Below are 18,620 nucleotides of genomic sequence, written 5' to 3'. Positions count from 1 at the left end.
AGTGTTCTCAGATTTTCATTCTGGGCTGTGAAAATTCCTATAAAAAATATAATTTATGTGTATGTGTGTGTTTTTTTGTGTTTGTATATTTGTAATATTAATTTTTATTTGGTATTTACTTGCTAGGGAAATTAATAAGAATTGCAAAACAATTTTCTTGGCACTAAAAAGTTAAAAGGGAATTTCAAAATATTTATTTTTACTTGCGTTTTGTTTTATATTGTATTTTTTCTTTTTTTGATTTTGTTTTTTCTTTGCTTTTTGAACAAAAAAACTAATTAGTTAATTTGATTATTTCATATTTTGTGGTAATTTTTATTTGAAATAAAAATTGTTTTGTTTTGTTTGTGTGTGTAAAGTGTGTGAGTGTGTATGTGTATGTGTTGGAGTGTGGGACATTTGTCGAACTCATTTACAGATCTGTTGATAAGATTATAGTACATTATAGTAGATGTAAAGACTATAGACAAACTACAATTAGAACGTTAGCCGTTAGTTTCTTTGTTTTTTTTTTGTTTTTGTTGTTTTTTTCTTCTTGTTTTCACTTGCATTCTTTGCTGAATTTGTAAACATTAAATTATTTAAGTATATAACTTTCATCTTAATGTGCTGTACGCATGTGTATGTGTGTATGTGGTGGTATGTGTTTGTTTGTTTGTGTGTGTGTGAGTCGGCTCTTCTGTGGCTTATTTGTTATAATGGGGAAGAGGGTTATGCGTGGATTCTCTCTGGGGGGATCGTCGATCGGTCGGTCCTATATAAATAGTAAGAGTGTTAGCCTAGATAAACACGATCCAGCACATCGCTATAGGTGTAGTCATAGCTATAGCTTATTAATAATATATAGCTAGATATATCATAACTCCTGCTATTCTCGTACACTATTCGGAAATGGGAAAATCAGCTTCATCCTTGGCCTCCAGCGAGCGATACTCATCGGAGTCCTCGCTTATTGTTGCCGTTGTTGTTGCCTCAACAACAGCAACACTTGTGGCTGCTGTTGCTGTTGTTGCAACATTATCTGGCTGATCATCGGTCAGTTCCGATTGAGGATTGGGTTCATTTGTGGTCATCGTTGTGGTTGTTGTGGTTGCATCCGCCACAGTTTCCGACTGTGATTCATCCTCCTCTTTTAACTTCTCCTTTTGTTCCACCTTTCGTTCTGGTTGTTGTTGTTGTTGTGTTAAGGGTTGTATTATTATATCAGCAGAGGCCAACTTCAGTAGATCCAGCTTCAGTAAATCCAACTGCAGTTTTCTGGATGTTGGCTGCTCTGTTATCACAGACTGTGCTTGAGTTGCCGCCGTTGCTGCTGCTTCTGTTATTGTTGTCGCTGTTGTTGTTGTTGCTGCTGCTGTTGTTGTTGCTGCTGCTGTTGTTGCTGCTGCCGCTGCCGTTGTTGATGTGATTGTTGCTGTGCTGTCGCTGCCAGCGGCAAGCGCCAACAGTTCATCCTCCTCGCTGACGCTGATGTAGCGACAACGCTCGCTTATCAATGACGTCGACTCATCCTCCTCCTCGTTGACGCTGCTAATGCTCACCGTCCGCTCCTTGAAGCTCTGATAGACGCTGCTGCCACTCAGGCTCGTTCCCGACATCGACACCATTGAGGCGTCCACCGCATCGCGCACAGCCGTCGTCAACTGAGAGCGACTAATAAAGCCGGCCACCGAACCGCTTGCTAAAAGAAGAGAAAAGCTCATTGTTAGTTTAGTTATTAATGGAAAGATTAACAGCTGTTGCTAGAGAGTTGACAGCTGTTTGGCAACAGTCGCTGAACGGAGTAGCAGTTAAAAGAGGACTTCTTTATGTGTAGGTTTCTCATGCTCAAGTTAAAGCGTTAGATGGTTAGTGCCTAAACACATCAACGTTCGAAAGCAGCCAACTATTGTATAAAGTATCAGTGATTGATTTCTAAATGGAGGTTAGTTAATTATAAAGCTCTTTAACTATGCGTTTGATTTAGAACTGGAGGTTAGTCAACTATTTTTTATCTATGCATTAAATGTTAACTTGAGCGAGAGAAAACTTTGCTTAGCCAGCAATGCACTTGGCTATTGTTAAAATGAACTCAGCTCATTCAATTCATCGACTGTTGAACCGCTCATGCTCACTCACTTACATTCCAAACGCTCGCGACGCAGCGGATTGCGCGACACCAAAGGCGCCAGCTTGATGCGATAGAACTTGGATCCCTTACTGACCCGATAGCGGTTCTCATCCTAAGCGCGAAAAGGAGAAATGATTAGCTGGGTATGTCAAAAGAAGTCAGTAGTCAAAGTCTCACCTTGCGTGCCTGACAATATTCCTTGTCGATGACGCGCCCAATGGCATAATAGGGCAGCGGTATTTGATTCAACTCCAGCACAGCCAACGGAGCATCGCCCGCAGTTGGAGGCACAGCAGGAACTGGAACGGGAGCTGTTAGCTGCAGCCCAGCCAAACTGTCGGCGTGCACAAAGTATAGCGTAAGGGAATCCTGCACCACCATAAACTGACTGTGGCGAATGCTCCAGACGACAAAGACGAGATCGCCCTTGGCGCAGTTCTCCAGAGTAATAAAGCGATGACTGGACGAGGCGCCACTCGACCTAGAGCGCGTCATGGTGCCGCCGCCCAGCTCGTAAGTGGAGCTGCAAGCGAATGGAAAACAAAAGATTAGTTAATTAAGAAGTAAAGAGAGGAAATAATTCACTTGCTCACCTTCGCAACGCCGCCACGCTGGACTCCATCTCGATGCGCTTGCTCTTCTCCATGTTAAGCTCCTCCTCGAGCCGGCACTTGTCGCGATTCAGATAGTCAATCTTCTCCTTTAGCCAGCTGCTGCCATCCTCGTTGGTGAGCACATCCAAGCGTGTCTTTAGCTGATAGCTCTCCTGGATGAGCAGATTGTTCTGCTCGCGCAGCATGTCCAGCTGTCGCTCCTTATCCTCCAGCATGTCCCGCAGTATGGACACATTGGCCATCACAGATTCCGAGTTCAGTTGCGACATCGCAGCGGGCGCCTGTCGCGCTTGCCACACTGCGCGCTCCGCTTCGACGGCTTCGCTGATGGCGCGCTCCCGTTGGGCAAGCATATCCTGACGCTGTTGCGCCAGCAGTTGCTCCACATCGAGGCTGGCCACACTGGCACTGCTCGTCGGCCGCTCGAGCTTCTCCAGGCTGCTGTCCGACGGCGAACGCTCCATGGAGGTCATCAGCTTGAAGCGACAGCGCAACGATTCCAGCTCCGTCTTGTGCTCATGAATGAGCTGTTCACGCGCCTGCGCCACGGCGCTAATCTTCTCCTGCTCCGCTGTACTGAGCTGATCACGCAACTGCTGCAGCTCCTCGAGCTGCTCTTGCTGCCGTTGCTCCGACTGCATGCGCAGCACTTGCCACTTGTCCTGCAGCAGCTGCAGCTCCGACTGCAGCTCATCCTGATAGTGCGTGACCATCTCCTGCCGCAAACTGCTCAGATTCGAGCGTGCCATCGACAGACACTGCATCGCCAGCTTGGACATGCTCTGGAGCGCCGTACGCAAACGTTCCACGCTGCCCGCATTCTCCTCGGTCAGCGTGCTGGCGCTGAGCATCAGCAGCTGCTCGGTGGCCGTGCTGCGTGCCATCTGCTCCACTTGGAGGCTGTGGCAAGTGGAGGTGCTGACGCTCTGCTTCGTTGCTGGCGGCTCTTCTCCTTCCTCAATCTCCTGAACCTGCTGCTGCTCCGCTGTCTGCTGACTGAATTCGAAGAACTGCAGCACAGGCGTCATATCAGGCAGCTGGAGCTGCGTAGCCAGCTCTGGCAGCTGCGTGGACAGCATCTCGATGTCGCTCTGGCTTAGCTGCGGCAGACGCGTGTCGAAGCTGAGCTCGGGATGCTCGTTGGCAAACGTGGGCGGCATATCCGCCATGCCCGGAAAAAGGATGTTCAAAAAGTGCCCATCGAAGCTGGCATTGAACAACTGTCGCCGCTGCAACTCCTCGCCATGGATGCGATTGAAGTCCACCGACAGCCGGGAGGCCCAGCGTCGAAACTGATCGGAGAAGATCTTGCGACGCACTACCTCTGTGACAGCGGCCACATAAGTGCTCGGCGCCCGATGGATCTGTTCGATGATGTTGATGTGACGCTCGGCGCGTCGCAGGCACCGCAGATAGAACAACAGCCGATTGTCAAAGTCACTCATGCCATTCTCGATCCAGACGACGCGACCGAGTCGGGTGTGCAGATTGCGTCCGAGCTCGTCCTTCGAGTTGGCAATGCAACGGCAATACTCGCGTATCTTGATGTGATTGTCGAGCATCACCTGCAGCTGCGAGCGATGCGACAAACACAGATCGGGCAGCACCGAATTGTCGCGCAAATTGAGGGCTCGTGCCTCATTCTGTTGCAACGCTGTCGCCTGCTCCCGCTGATCCTGGACCATCTTCTGGATCTTGTATTTGAACTCGTCGAGGCGATAGAGACGATCACTTAAGCCTTTGATCTCCTTGACATCATCCTTCTTGGCCACCTTGATGATGTTCTGCACCTCCAGCTTGAGTTTTTCGTAGATCTCCACGGAGAACGTATCCAGTCCCTGGACGCACTCGTCGCACATTTGCTGCAGTGCCGCATGGTTGCCTTTGGAGCTGATCCACTGCAGCAGATTCAACTGATGCTGCTGCCTCGTCTGTGTTTGTGTTTGTGTCTGTGTTGGCTCCTCTGATGTCTCCGTCTCTTGTTCGGCATCGTGACCCATCTTGAGCTTCTTGTTGGGCGATGTGCTGCTGCTGCTTTTCTCCACGCTGCTCTCGCCTGCGCCTGCAACAGCTGGCAACTCGCCATCGTTGTCCAGCAGCTCATCAAAGCCATGGAAATCGCCCTCGGCCAGTGCCATTAGCGCTGGCAAAATGGGAATCCGCGCCAGCTGCGTGAGATCATCGCCAAAGTTGCGCAACAGCTCCAAGTAGCTGTCGCGCTGCTGCAGATGCCGATCGAAGGCCTGGCAAAAGTTGTGAAATCGGTCGGCAAACTCATTCGTCAGATCCTCCATGTTGGCCACCACCGCCGACCAGCCCTGCTGCTGCAGATGCTGCTCGTGGACCAGACGCTCACACAGCTGCTCCTCCTTGCGTCCCAGTTCGCGCATATGCTGCGCCAGCTGCGACCGCTGACGCACTGTCTCCAGCACCGCCGACAGCTTGTGGCTCTCCTCCACCTGGCGACGCAACTCGGCGTCCGCTGCATCGCCTGAACTGCCGCTGGCTATCGTTGGCGCCAGACGCTCTTCGCCGGTGAGAAACATGTAGATGGGATTGGTGTCGGTGCCCGCCGAGTAGCAAGACACCTGTGTGGAGTGTGTCAGCATTTCGCCGCCGCTGACAAGGAGCACAATGCTGGCAGCGGGAATGCCATGGAGGCGATATATGGTCTCCTTGAGGTTCTCCACCGAGGAGAGGGCGACGGTCATGTCGAAGCTGAGCATGCGACCGACGTCCACGTGGAATACGTACAGCATCATGGAGCTGCCTTTGTTTCCGCTCCTCCGCCACCAACTCCAAGAGTGTGACTAAGTGTTGATGTGTGTGTGTGTGTGTGTTGGCAGTGCTTATGGCTTCGCTTCTCACTGTGTGCTTGCTGCCGCCACCTAGCGTTGAGAGGCTGTAACATAAACATAAAAAAAGAGAGACATTTCTCGTTAGCATTGCAGTAACAGTGGCGCAGTGTGCAACAGGGATTGGCCTTAACATATGTATGTATGTATGCAGCGCACGTGGAAGTTGCAGTGCTGTTAACAGTAAACAGCGCTGTTATTAGTTGATCTACTGTTAACTTAGTTGTAGAGATTAGACACAGTGGCGCTCTGCTGGGGGCGCCAGACAGCGCGCAGTTTGAATGTTAATGAATAAACAAAGCAGAGCACGCTGCTCGCTCTGGTCACTGCTCGCGTTTTAAAGTCGCAATAAACAAAATTATTGTTGTTATTTGCTGCTTATTCAACTTATATTTTTACATCCACACACACACTCACACACATAAACAATCGGCATTTTGTTTACAATTTGTCTAGCAAACTTTGGCGCTTATGTGAAAACGATGATGTAGCAATAGTAAAACACAAAAAGCGATAAGAAGCTAATTCAAAAATAGCGACGCTGCTTAGACTCTATTTGTGTGTGTGTATGTAAATGGCGCACACGCGCACAACTATCAAGCAAACCACACACAATATTTCTACACATACTACCACTTATTATCAACGCACCTTAGTTAACTCACAAAACAAAACAAAAAATAAAACAACGTCTAGACATTCGGGCGTAACGAATACAACTGACAACCTCAGCAGTCGACACCGTCAACGTCGACGCCATCGTCAGCGACGCAGTCGCCGCCGCTGCTGACGCCGACGTCGACGCTACACGTGTACTTCACTCTCGCGATCCCTCGCAATTTGAATGTGTGTGTGCCGAAGAGCGACAGATACACGGCAAAAGAGTGTGGCTAGAGCGAGATGGAGCTACTTCTTTGGGATTACCTGCTCGCTTTTCATCCTTTGTTACCTTCGCTTGGGCTTTTGCTGTTTTCTTTTTACCTACGCGAATTTCATAATTTGTGGAAAAAACGCGTAATTTTTCCTGGATTCCTAGAGTTGTAAATGTTTAAAGCCAACATATGTCCCGAAATTTCGAAGAAAAACAGAAACTGAGAAGAGAACCATTAAAATGATATCTTAAACAGGTTTCGTTGGCGTCTTACACTTTTAAATGAAATTAGCAAGTGTAGCAGCTTAATTCTTCGATTACTCATCAATCGAAGAGGAAGATCGCTACACGTTGTCCAATCGATAAGCGCTTATCAACGCCAATTAAGTACAAAGACCAAGCACACACATATATTGTATATACAGTATGTATAGATATGTATATAAATGGTACCTGTGACATGCAGAGTCTAATTAAAGCATATAAATCAAGTTTACCGCACAAACAAAGCAGATAATACAACAGGCTGTTATTAACAGCAGCTACTGTGGGAGTGGGGTGGCATGGGGTGCACTGTGCAGACTCCCCTGAACTTTATTTGCTGGGGTCACTTTAGCAGCATCTCTCACAGACACTGCTGTTAACTGATTACAGTTTATGTTAGGCAAAACAACAGCTGTCGCTGTCGCAGCCGCAGCGTCGACGCCGACGACGACGTCAGAGTTTATCAGCACTCGGTGGTGTCGTCGTTGCAGGAGGGCAAAAACAACAACATGAAAACACTTTTATGAGCTAGCAAAGAAGACCAAGAACCCGCAACACACATGCACACACACAGACTTATTCATCGAGTAGTCATTAATTAAGAATGTCACATTTTGTGGATATAATTTGTATGTATATGTGGGTATAATTGAATTATATACGTATTTTATTTTGTTATTGTCCTGCTACTGTCGCTTAAAGTAGGTTAGTAAATATTGTTATTATTATTGCTGGCAATGGTCTTGTAAATATACGAGTCCACTCATACATATGTACATAAGTATATCAATGTAAATTAAATAAGCAGAGCCTATTTAAGCTGCCAGGGTTTGCAAAACTTCAAGGCAGCAAGTGAGACAAGCAAAGTACGATAAGCAAGATGGAGAGAAACAAGTGTAAACACTCACACACATGCATACATCAACACGTCTCAGATTTGCCGAAAATATTAATAAACCTTGTTTTGAGGCCGTTGCGCAGCTGTTTGTGAACAGCTGATGCTTGATCACACCACGTTAACATTGCACTAACAGCAACAGCAACAACAACACTAAATGCAATGATGTACATATGATAGAATTGTCGCTCGGTTGGCAGCACTGGCCACTGAATGTTTGTGTGCGTGCATGTGTGCGGTATGTATGTGTGCTTGTAAGTGATGCGTGCGTGTTTGTGTATTGTTTTGGCCTGCACTTTGTTATTTTCCATTACGTTGCATTTTATCTACACACACACACTGAATAAATGTTTTGGGCTTAAAACTCGAAAAAAGAAGGAATTGAGAAGACGCAGAGAGCGAACCGAAATGTGAGATAGTTAGAGAGAGAGATAGGCTGCAATTACCAACATTATAATTTCTGCGAAAACGAAAAGTCATTTAGAAATGCAGCAACCACTTGAAAAATATGTAAATTGTTGCAATTAATTGTAATTTGGCTCGAACCGACCTAACGCACACACACACCATTAAACATTACACTCAGAAAATGACAGACAACAATAACAATATTATAATAACAGCAACAACACTGCAGCAAGGGTTGCCTGACGTTCAAAAAGAAAATGGCAGCAGGTGCAGAGCTGCATTCGCTTTGGCTAAAGAGCGAGCGAGAGAATGAAAATAACAGCGGCCAGGCAGGCCATTGACGTGGGGGAGTGCGAGGGGGAGGAAGGCATTTGTGGGCGGCCATTCGAAATTTATGCAGTAAAAAGGGCGTCATCGGCAATTCCTTTGTGCTGCGTGAGTGTGTGTGTGTGGATGCGTGTGTTTGTTTTATAAACTATGTATATAGATAACTATAACTATGACGTTTAATTAACTATGTGAGGCGGCTGCACTTACCTTGTAATCTTTAATCAATTTCAATCACAATGGCGAGTCTGTCAGTGTCTCTGTTTGTTTGTGTTAGTGTGTTTTGGTTTTAATCAATTGTAAACGCGCACGAACACGAACACGAACGAACGCTGCAAATGATTTGACATCAGCTGTGACTATGTGTATATGTGTCTGTGTTTACGTGTAAGTGTGTGTCAGCAGCAGCAGCAACAGCGACGATGTCGTCGTCGCAGTCGCAGTCCAAAACAAAAGCTGCTGGTCCCCAGCTTTGGCTTCCTTCTTCACACTTCTCCTTCCTTACACCAGTTCCTCCACTCCACTCCTTCGGCACCTTTTTCTTGTGTCGCGGCGTCAACGCCAGCGTTTTTCTCTTTTCCTTTTTATGTTATGTATTTTCTTATTTATTTTTTATCGCATTGCTTTTCCCTTATTTTCGCAAAATTTTGCTTTGCCTTGTATTTGCTTATTTTCTTGTTCGTTGCGTATCAAAATCAAATCCAATCAATGTGTAAAAAGCTGCCCAAAATAAATAAACTCGCGCGATATGCTTAAATATTTAAATGTTGCGTTTTGTTTTTGTTTTTCGTGCTTTTGCTTTTTGGGTCTTTTTGCTGTTTTTGTTGTTGGTGTTGTTGTTGTTTTCCCCCTTCTTAATCTATTTCTTTGTCTATCACAATTGCGTTGTTGTTGTTGCTGCTGCTTTGCTGCTGCTGTTGTTGTTGTTGGTGTGCTGTTTGCTGCTGCTGTGTGGTTGCTGTTGTTGTTGCTGGCAGTTTAATTTCACGTCGATTTTCTTGCCATTTGCACGCTTTGCCGTGGGGCTTTTGTTAGTTTTTATTATTATATAAATTTCACACACACATATTGTTGAGTTACTTATATTTCTAATTAAATTAAATGGTATAAAAATGAAATAACGCACTTTCGTAGTTCCTCCTTCTTCTTCTTCTGACTTAATAATAACAGCGAAAATAACATACACAATGACTAACATTAGCTCAACTGTTATTAACAGCGCTGAGCAAATCGAGCAATGTTTTTAATTTTTTGTTGCACTTTTTATTACTCAGCCAATATATAACTGTTAAATGATGTTTGAATAAATAAGTAGATTAACAATAATGAGTGACTCCGCGAGTTATATGAAAAATAAACGATTTGAATTCAAAGGATCTCGTATCGATAACTTATGTTAACGCTAAAATGAGACTGTGCGATATACCTGTCGATGACTATACCTTATTTTGGTATATTCCTGAAATGTTGTATTATTATATCATAAGCCTTTAAAAATTTATAATCTAAGAAAAAAACTTATTTTTAACTTATTTTATTGAAATAAATTTATAATAATTAATTTCATTACAAAAAACATCGACGTATGAAACTCGAGTTTAAAAACTTGTCAATATATCGATGCATATTTTTGGCCATCGCTAGATATTTCTCCACCGCTAAAGAAAAGTGTTCTCAGAGTGAAGAAAAGTGCAAGACAGAATTATAAAACTGATTTATTTTAGGCGAACTTCGGCATAAAAAGTCGCGGCATTATTAGATTTAAGTAGCTTTAACACCGGGGTGACGATTTCGGCGTAAAAAAGGAAAAACACATACCGCTTTGCACGCGAATACACACAGACAAACAGACAGAAAAATCGTCATCGTCGGATCTAGGCCAGAGACACGGGCGGGGAACACACATACACACATGTCATACACACACACAACATCATCATTTGTCGACTTCTTAAGAGTCCTTTAAGCTTATTTAGATGTATTTTAGCTAATAGTTTTATATATTAATTTTTACTATTTGTATTTTACCTTAATTATATTGTATTTTATTACAACAACATAAAACACACGAACAAAAATCCCCATAAAAAAAACAATATGATCAACATTCAGACTATAGAAAATGTGGCAGATTGCACGCCGCTTTACTTGCCACATAGCTTGTACCTCAAGCCACTGGCGAAAATGCAAATCTCGGTTGCATTACCCGAAAAAATCAAAACCGGCAAATCCGTCTCAAATCTGGAAATCATGGAGAAACTCAGTGCTGAACTCAAACCCGATAAATTCCTAGTGCTTAAAGTAAGTACAAGTATAATCTCAATCCTCAAAAATCTTAATTTGCAATCTGGTTTGCAGGTCTCTAAGAGCACTGTGAATTACATACGCTTCGAGGCAGAGTTGGATGAGCGCAAACGTTTACGCTTGGCCATCGAACGTCTCGATGGAGTCTCTCTGCGCCTCTCCGGCTTCAATGAGGCCTTCCGTGTGCGCTGCACCGAGGCCAAGGATGAGTTTCCCACACGTCATGACTGGGACTCGTATTTTCGCGATGCCCGTAACATGGACGAAATGAAGGCGGGCGAACGTCCCGACACGATTCATTTGACCCATCTGCCCATACGCTGGTTCTGCCCTCGGCATGCGGAGCACGAGGAGCAGGTGAAGCCCAGCGAGAGTATCTTCAAGCGTATCTTCGAGAAGTTTGGGCGTGTGCGTGCCGTCGACATACCCATTTGTGATCCCTATCGCAAGAGTATGCAATCGGACATCAGCGGCATGCGGACCTTTAGCTTTGAACAAGATGTGCTTTTTGAGGCGTAAGTGTATCCGTTTGAGAATATTGAATATTGTTGCTAATTGATCTATTAATTTCTTTTAGCTATGTGCAATTTGAAGAGTACTCGAGTTTTGTGCGTGCCATGGATGAGTTTAGAAGCACAAAGATGGTGCGAAAGTTTGTGGACAAAACACAAGCCATCAATATCAATGTGAACTTCGATAAGCAAAAGCATCTGAGTGATTCGCATGTGCAGCGACGCGAACGCATGAGGAAACGCTGTGTAGCCAAGGCGCAGGCCGAGGATGAGGAACGTGAGCGAGAGAAGCAGAAACAAGTCGAGCTGGCGGAGCGTGAAAGGTTTGGTGATTTAATGTTTGTAGTGTGCTCAGCGAACAGGCAATGAAAGCGAAGAGCTGGCGGGATTTGGCAGCTGCTACTGCGATTAAATAGATTAATTTTGTCTGTTTCTAAAACTAAGTTGGGGAAATGTTCGCTATAACTCTTTTCGGTCCGATTGGGATTCTCATTTGTATACTTTACCTTTTACAGGCAGTTAACTGCTCTGCTTTCATTGCCTGCTTACTCTTCCACTTATCCAATCCGAAGTGTGTTTAACTTTTAGTGCCGAGAATGTTACACAGTTTTCTGACTCTTTTAGACGAAACAGTTAACAAGTTGTTTTTAGCAAATCCACAAAACAAAACAAAATTGCAAATCAATCAAACAACAACAAATCAACCACAAAAACTATGCGCAAAATTGTTGCAACCAAATTTACAGGCAAAAGCAAGACCAATTGAAATTGGCCGAGCTGGAGAAACAACGCGAACGCGAGGAGAAGCGCAAAGAAAAGCATCTGAAAAAGATCCAGGAGCGCGGCCAAGTAGAGATCTCGCAGAAGATACGCGTCGAGGAGCGCAAACTGATGATAGCGCAGCGCAAGCTGGAGAGCATACGCATCCTGGAGCAGGTCTTCGAGCGCATACAGGTAAGTCAATGCCTCCAGCTATTTCTGAACTTAGTTGAACTTAATATTTATTATAATCTTATGTTTTTCGGTAGCTCAAACAGAAGGAGAAATCGCATCGCGGCCATCACGACGATGCCAAAGACGTGCAACGCGGTCGCCTGGTCGAAAAGTATAAAACTGCCACGGAAAAGTTGGTCTGTGATCAGCGCAAAATTGTGCAGGAAATCAAGAGCAATACGCCTCTCATGGGACTACTCAAAAGCAAGTCGAAGAAGAGCGGCGGCACAGCAGCCAGCAGCGAAGAGGAAGATGCATCAAGTGCAGCAAATAAGAAGGCAAAATTGAATGGCAACATTGTGGCAGCAAATGGCAACGCGTCCACTGCAGCTCCATCTGTTCAGCCTGGTGTGCTCAATCCCTTCAAAGCAGTAACTGCAGCTTTGGCAGCTGGCGCTGTGCCAGGCACAGCTGCTGCCGCCGCCTACAGCGCCGAGGCGGCCAGCGAATGGATGCAGTCACTGTCCATGTTTGGCTATGGCATGCCACCTGTTTTCCCTGGCGCTGCACTTTACCGTCCACCGGCAGCTCCACCATTTCCCGTCTCCAGTAATTATCGTGGCTTTGCGCCGCGACCACGCGGCCGTGGGAGAGGTCGCGGTCGTGGTGGTCGCGCTGGCTACGATGGCCATTCTTCCTCGTACTACAATCCAAATCATTACGATGGCGACGAGGGAGATGATGGCTACTATCACAAGTCGTCACGCGGCAGGTAAGAGAACTGAATTCTTAATGAAGTTCACTTGACTTATGTTTAACCATTTTGTCGTAGAAATCGATCACGTTCCAGCTCATATTCACGCAGTCGCAGTCGCTCTCGTGGTCGTCGGTAAGTAGCAGAGAGATATCTAAGAGAACTGTAACTAAAACAGTCTTTCATTTGCAGTCTTATCTGTCGTTCGAGACGAAGCAGAAGCCGTAGTCGCAGCCGCAGCCGTTCCAACTACCGCAAATCGTCATATTCATCGCGTTCCAGGTAAGGCGAAAATACATTCATTCCAAAAATAAATCATTAATCCTTATATTTGCATCTCTAGACGCAGCCACAGTCGTTCTCGCTCCCATTCACATTCGCGCAGTCGTAGTCATTCGCCGGCGCAGAGAAAGAATCGTAAATTGGCCTCAACGCGTCGCTCGCGCACCACAAGCTACTCCCGTTCACGCTCTCGTACCCGTTCTCGACGGTCCAACTCACGTCGTGAGCGTCGCTTGCGTAGCCGCAGTCGCAGTCGTAGTCGCAGCAATTCATCCAAGCGCGTCGTGTTGGAGGCCGATAAGTTGGTGGCATCGGCCGAAAAGATACAGCGAACCATTGAGCAGCACACCAAGGATCGTATGCGCGAAGAGGTGCGTGAGATTAAGCAGAACTTTCGCCATCAACGGACCAGTTCCAGCACACTGCAGGATAATCATATGGATAATGATGGCGATGCGTTGGATACCAGTGCAAGAGAATTGGATGGCGATGGCAATAAGCGAAGCAGTCGTCGGAATTCTCTAGTTACCTAGCATAAGTAATTTGATCTTAGTTCTCATTTAGATGACACATAATTATAATAAAAACTTGCAATTCAAATTCGATAAAAGTTTGGAATTATTTGGTGAACGATCGGCAATTCGATTAATTGTGGCGGTAGGCTGATTATTGAACTCAAGCAAATGCCGATTTATCTGCTATCGTACCGTATTGTGTTAATCGTTCGCCATGTATTTAAATTTGTGCAAATGAAACAGAGATTTTGAAAAATCACAACAAACAAACCATATAATTAGATAAGCGCCTGTTGTGAGCAGATACAATTTACAATCAGTTGTGTTTGCCGTATTACTAAAATAATAATATAAATTGTGTTAAGCATAAAATAGGGAGGGAGAGTTGGAGTGGGAGGATGCCAAAAAGGTATTTGATTCTTTTTTTGTTTTTGTATGTTTACAAAACGAGCGTTCAGAATGTGTGTGTGTGTGGTAAACTTAGAAGCGTCTGTTATTGCGGCCACGGTTTCGACCTCCGCCGCCACCGCCTCCTCCTCCGCCACCACCGCCTCCCGAGTTTCCATTGTTGCCACGTCTTCGCCGTTGCCCACCGTTGTTGTCTCGGTTGTTATTGTTGCCGCTCTTTTGGTAATTGTCCCGCTGATCACGATCATTGAAGTTATCACCGCCGCCTCCGCCCCCGCCATTGTTGCCATAACCGTTTTGATTGGATGGCCCGCCATTGTTGCCATTGCCATTCCCATAGTTGTTGCTCCAGGGCGCATTGGAAGCCCAAGGATTCGGTCTACTCGAATCCTCACGCGACGCCTGATCCATGGGCGAAGCGCTGCCATAGCTCGCGGGATCATCGATGAACTCGGTCTTTGGCTGTTGCGCCTTCACTGTCAGCAGCGAGGGCAGGAACGGTTTCTTCAGCAGCAGCAGTTCACGCACACAAACCAACTGCGCATTGTGCTGGCGCGGCTCAAAGCGAGACTTCTTCAACGGTGGTGAGACCTCGCCCCTTGACTGCGGCGTGTCTCCCGCCGGTGACACCGAACGCGAACGCTCTCGTTCCCGATCCCGGTCGCGTTCCCGCTCCCGTGTGGGCACAACATCGCGCAGCTCTTCCAGCTTGCCAGCATCGATGTACTTGTTGAGGTACTCGGCACCCTGACGTATTGCGCCCATCAGACGCGAATCGGGATGCACGCGAATGAAGCGACCATAGGCAAAGACGCCAACAATTGTCTGGGGATCGAGTCCGTTGAGCATTCCGCTGGCCAGGATGCCCTCCAATGTGTTCTCGCTGATCTGCTGATGCGTAAGACCGTTGCTCGAGTCCTTCGACTCACGGGCCGCCAGCTCGTCGTGTATGCTGAGCACACTGGGATCGTCGGCACGACGCGGCCCCGCCCATTGCACCTGGAAATTGCGTGGAATGGGCTTGCTGTAGGGTACCTTCTTCTCGCGATCCCGATCGCTGGCCGCCCTGCTGCTCGGGTCCAAATCGAGGCCGGGAATGAAGCCCTTGTCGGCTGTAAGACTCTCTGTGAACTCCACCTTGTCCTCGGGTCCCATGCCGGGAATGACGGCATCATCTAGAAATAGGTAATACGTTAAATCATCTGCAGGTTAATTGACTTGCCCTGGTTACTCACCGTATTCACATTCGTCGAGCGCAGCTAAGCTGGCGGGAAGCGTATTCAGATTGTATTTGTCACGCATCAGATCGCCGGGTCGATTGCGTGTCCAAAACTTAATCGTATGATCGTTGGAACCGGAGCAGAGAATGTGACCCAACGGATGCCAGGCGAGTGTCCACACAATGCTGTCATGCGCCGTCTCCACACACCCAATCTCCTTATCCGTGCTGTAAAAGAATAACGCTTTAAGCAATTGGAATAAGGAATTTAAACCGAAGTGAAACTCACCCCACGTTCCAGAAGAGAATGGAGCCATCAGAGCCACCAGAACAGAAAAGACCCTCGTGTATGGGATGCCAGGAGACGGAGCTGGCTTCCTTTTTGTGGCCACGAAAGACTTGCACCTCCTCTTTCAGATTACGTATGTCGAAAAGCTTCAGCAGATGATCTCTGGACGCCGTTACCAGCCAGTTGCCATTGTCATTCCACTTGAGATCCATAACGGTCGACTTGTGGGCGTGGCTGCAGAAAATGAACTAAATATATAACATTTTCCAATTATACCGAGTTGAGTACTTACAGTGTGGCCAGCGCAATGCCGCTCTTGGGATCCCAGATCTTGATGGGCTGCTGGTTGTCCTTGCTCCCGCTGACAATCATTGCTTTCTGGGGATGCCAATGCACGCACTTCACATCCGCACCATGACCTGTTACCAAGTGGTTCAATTATGAAGGATGCAAGAGCAAGGGAATGTGGACTCAATGCTCTACTTACCGCGCAGCACTCGCTCCTCCTGGCAGCGCATAAAGTCCCAGATGCGTAAGGTGCCATCGTCACTACCGCTGACAAATTTACTGTCCGTCGGACTGAAACTGAGGTTGTTGATAGAGACGGGGGAAAAGCGGAAGCGGAGAGACAGCGAGGTTAGATAAAATGTAAAACGAGAATCACAAATAAAATACGAGTATGATGAGTGTGTGGAGTAGGAAGAGTAAACTTCCAAGAGGATTCGGATCCCACCTGCCCATCTTTCTCTCACCTCAGCAGTAGTCACAGCAGCAGATCTTTGAAAGAAAACACTCGAACCCCCGAGTTGTAATTGAAAAGTGGCGCATATTGCATTTTTATTATTCTTCCGCGCACAAATAAAAATTGCTCAATGTTTTTTTGTTTTGTATATATTTTAATTTCTTTGTTTGGCTTGGTTTGCCTTTATTATATTTTGTAAAAGATCAAAAGGTTTATTTATTTCAAATCGAGTTCATTATATTCTTTTCACAGTCTTTTTGAGTTAAGTCTAGATATCACAGTAATTAATACATAGTTAGACTGGGGTTTTAATTTCTTTGCGTTGTGTAATTTTAAATATAAAGTCTTGGGCTTGATGGGATGGAAAACTGCGAGCGCGCAATCTACGCTAACCTAACTAAACCAAAAACCGCGAGAGAGAACCTGGCATGTTGCACAAGTGACGGCTTTATTCAGTATAACAAATTTGCAACAGCCCCCGGAGGAAAACAAAACGGGGTAACGAAACGATGACGATGAAAAAGAGATTTGCATGCTAAGCTGCGCAACTGTGAGCGATCTAAACTTGGGAGTGGAGGTTCAATGGTAACCCCAAACAGGATGGCAACGACGGCTGCGAAATGGTAAATACAATTGACAACAATTACAATCATTAGGCAATACCTTATTCCCCTAATCGCCTCCTTGTGTGCCTGATACATCTTCACGTTGTTCATGTTCGATTGCCAGTATTTCACATAGCCGCCATGATCGCCTGTCACCATCCAGCTGTCGTTGTGTGACCACACCATCGTGCGAACCGAGATATCGTGGGCCTAGCGAGTAATAATAGATATTCATTGATTAGTTTTCACTCTCAATGCTCTCTTTGGCAAACTCCTTCTTACCTGCAGAATCGTTTCAAAGTTAAATGTGAGGCCGTTCCATAGCGTAAACTCGCCAGAGCTGGCGCCAGTGACTAGACGTCTGCCCTCTGGCGTCCAGGCAAGTGTGAAGATCGGACAGCGCATTTTATTGGTGGCGGTTTTGACGAAACGCGTCGTTATCGCATTCGCCGGATTATCCAGGAAGCTGGAGGGCGGCAACATCTGCGGCACATAAATGCTGTCCGGCTGTATGGCCAGACGATCCCGGTAATCGCGTTGCCAAAGTCGTGCCTGCAAAGGTAATTTGAATTCATTACAATTTCCATACTTGTTATAAGATCTTTACACTCACTTCAAGTGCTTTGATTATGGAGGCATTGTAGTCGACGGTTTTTCGCATCACGCTCTTGCGCAATCGCTTGCCATCGAAGTCGTCCTGTGACATGCCAAACGGTCGTTGGAAGCCGCCCGGCATGAAGGGCTTAAAGTGATTGTAGCCTTGTTTGCCCGCTCCATGATGCGGATGATAATGCCTGTAGTGTTGACCGCCCATCGAAGGCGGCGGCATCGATGTGAAGTTTGTGGCCAGCGCTGATGGCGCCGTCAACAGCTGCGGTGGCGGTTGTGACAAATCCATTTTGGTGGCTGGCGATTTGTAATTGACGTCCTTTCCTTGGTTTGCTCTTGCTTTCCTTTTCTCTCTCCGGTTGGTTTGCAGAAAAAAAGAATTTCTAAAGTACAGAACTAATATTAGACCACTCGCTGAACCAGTTCTTTTTTTATATCTTTTTGCAGATTGCTACGATTTGTTGCTAAATGCAAATGTGCATTAACAAAATACTCGCAACAGTATTAAAGTACAATTAAATTGCGGTTTTCAAGTGTGTGTGCTTAGCTTAAGAAGTATTTTTAACAATTACCGCGGCGGTGTTGCAAAAATTTTAGACGTTTGAATGGAACCAAGAAAACGCAAACGCACACATGCACAAATAGACACGGACGCACTCGTATATGATGATGCACCCCCCACAAGTGAAACGCGTGTCGTTTACGCTGTTCCGTTATTTAAGGTTTGTGCTCTTGCTCTTTTACTTACTTACCGCACTATAATTGTCTCATTATGACTATTAACTAGTTTGAATTACTTTTGTAAATAACAATAAAATTGCTTTAAGTTTTAATCAATTCGTCGGTCGCGTGGATGGCAGTTGTATAGAGATGGCACTATCGATGTATCGATGTTATTGACGTTGTGGAAACATCGATTTATTATAGCAAACATCGATGTTTTTCCTTTTTTTCTCTTATCTTAATAATTCGAATTTATTTATTGTTATTCTTTGATATTATAATTAGGTTTTCACCTCGCGGTTCATGTAACACCTGAGTCGGGGTGTGATCACAAAAAAAACCATTTAATAAAAGATAAGTTTTAACGCCGAAATATGA

At 45.8% G+C, this 18,620-nt stretch overlaps 3 protein-coding genes across 7 annotated transcripts; 1 reads left to right on the top strand and 2 right to left on the bottom strand.

Moving 5' to 3' along the window:
* Positions 1-475: 475 nt before the first annotated feature.
* On the bottom strand, positions 476-9,516 carry LOC132783962 (RB1-inducible coiled-coil protein 1). 3 transcript variants are annotated; one of them, XM_060789295.1, is made up of 5 exons: positions 6,231-6,309; positions 2,704-5,626; positions 2,288-2,633; positions 2,123-2,222; positions 476-1,681 (listed from the first exon to the last, which is right to left on the bottom strand). In XM_060789295.1, exons 2-5 carry the CDS (start codon positions 5,484-5,486, stop codon positions 882-884), a joined length of 4,029 nt encoding a protein of 1,342 aa, XP_060645278.1. In that variant the 5' UTR covers positions 5,487-5,626; positions 6,231-6,309; the 3' UTR covers positions 476-881. The 3 variants fall into 3 exon arrangements, with proteins under 3 accessions (XP_060645278.1, XP_060645277.1, XP_060645279.1); XM_060789294.1 differs by lacking the exon at positions 6,231-6,309 and adding an exon at positions 8,558-9,515 and having other exon boundaries at positions 619-1,681; XM_060789296.1 differs by lacking the exon at positions 6,231-6,309 and adding an exon at positions 8,558-9,516 and having other exon boundaries at positions 1,515-1,681; positions 2,119-2,222.
* Positions 9,517-9,996: 480 nt separating this feature from the next.
* Positions 9,997-13,748, top strand: LOC132784528 (A-kinase anchor protein 17A). 2 transcript variants are annotated; one of them, XM_060790197.1, is made up of 9 exons: positions 10,074-10,090; positions 10,460-10,648; positions 10,706-11,166; positions 11,229-11,486; positions 11,910-12,117; positions 12,192-12,868; positions 12,929-12,985; positions 13,043-13,132; positions 13,194-13,748. In XM_060790197.1, exons 2-9 carry the CDS (start codon positions 10,532-10,534, stop codon positions 13,663-13,665), a joined length of 2,340 nt encoding a protein of 779 aa, XP_060646180.1. In that variant the 5' UTR covers positions 10,074-10,090; positions 10,460-10,531; the 3' UTR covers positions 13,666-13,748. The 2 variants fall into 2 exon arrangements, with proteins under 2 accessions (XP_060646179.1, XP_060646180.1); XM_060790196.1 differs by having other exon boundaries at positions 9,997-10,648.
* A 167-nt stretch (positions 13,749-13,915) lies between these two features.
* On the bottom strand, positions 13,916-18,405 carry LOC132784527 (pre-mRNA 3' end processing protein WDR33). 2 transcript variants are annotated; one of them, XM_060790195.1, is made up of 9 exons: positions 18,268-18,405; positions 17,524-17,902; positions 17,193-17,462; positions 16,969-17,120; positions 16,051-16,148; positions 15,856-15,982; positions 15,564-15,797; positions 15,291-15,502; positions 13,916-15,230 (listed from the first exon to the last, which is right to left on the bottom strand). In XM_060790195.1, the coding sequence occupies exons 2-9, from the start codon at positions 17,806-17,808 to the stop codon at positions 14,128-14,130; spliced, it is 2,481 nt and encodes an 826-aa protein (XP_060646178.1). In that variant the 5' UTR covers positions 17,809-17,902; positions 18,268-18,405; the 3' UTR covers positions 13,916-14,127. The 2 variants fall into 2 exon arrangements, with proteins under 2 accessions (XP_060646178.1, XP_060646176.1); XM_060790193.1 differs by having other exon boundaries at positions 13,917-15,230; positions 18,272-18,405.
* Between the last annotated feature and the right edge of the window lie 215 nt (positions 18,406-18,620).

This window comes from Drosophila nasuta, chromosome 2R, assembly GCF_023558535.2.
Source record: "Drosophila nasuta strain 15112-1781.00 chromosome 2R, ASM2355853v1, whole genome shotgun sequence".
Classification (NCBI taxonomy): Eukaryota; Metazoa; Arthropoda; class Insecta; order Diptera; family Drosophilidae; genus Drosophila; species Drosophila nasuta.
This window is presented reverse-complemented; position numbering and strand designations above follow the sequence as displayed.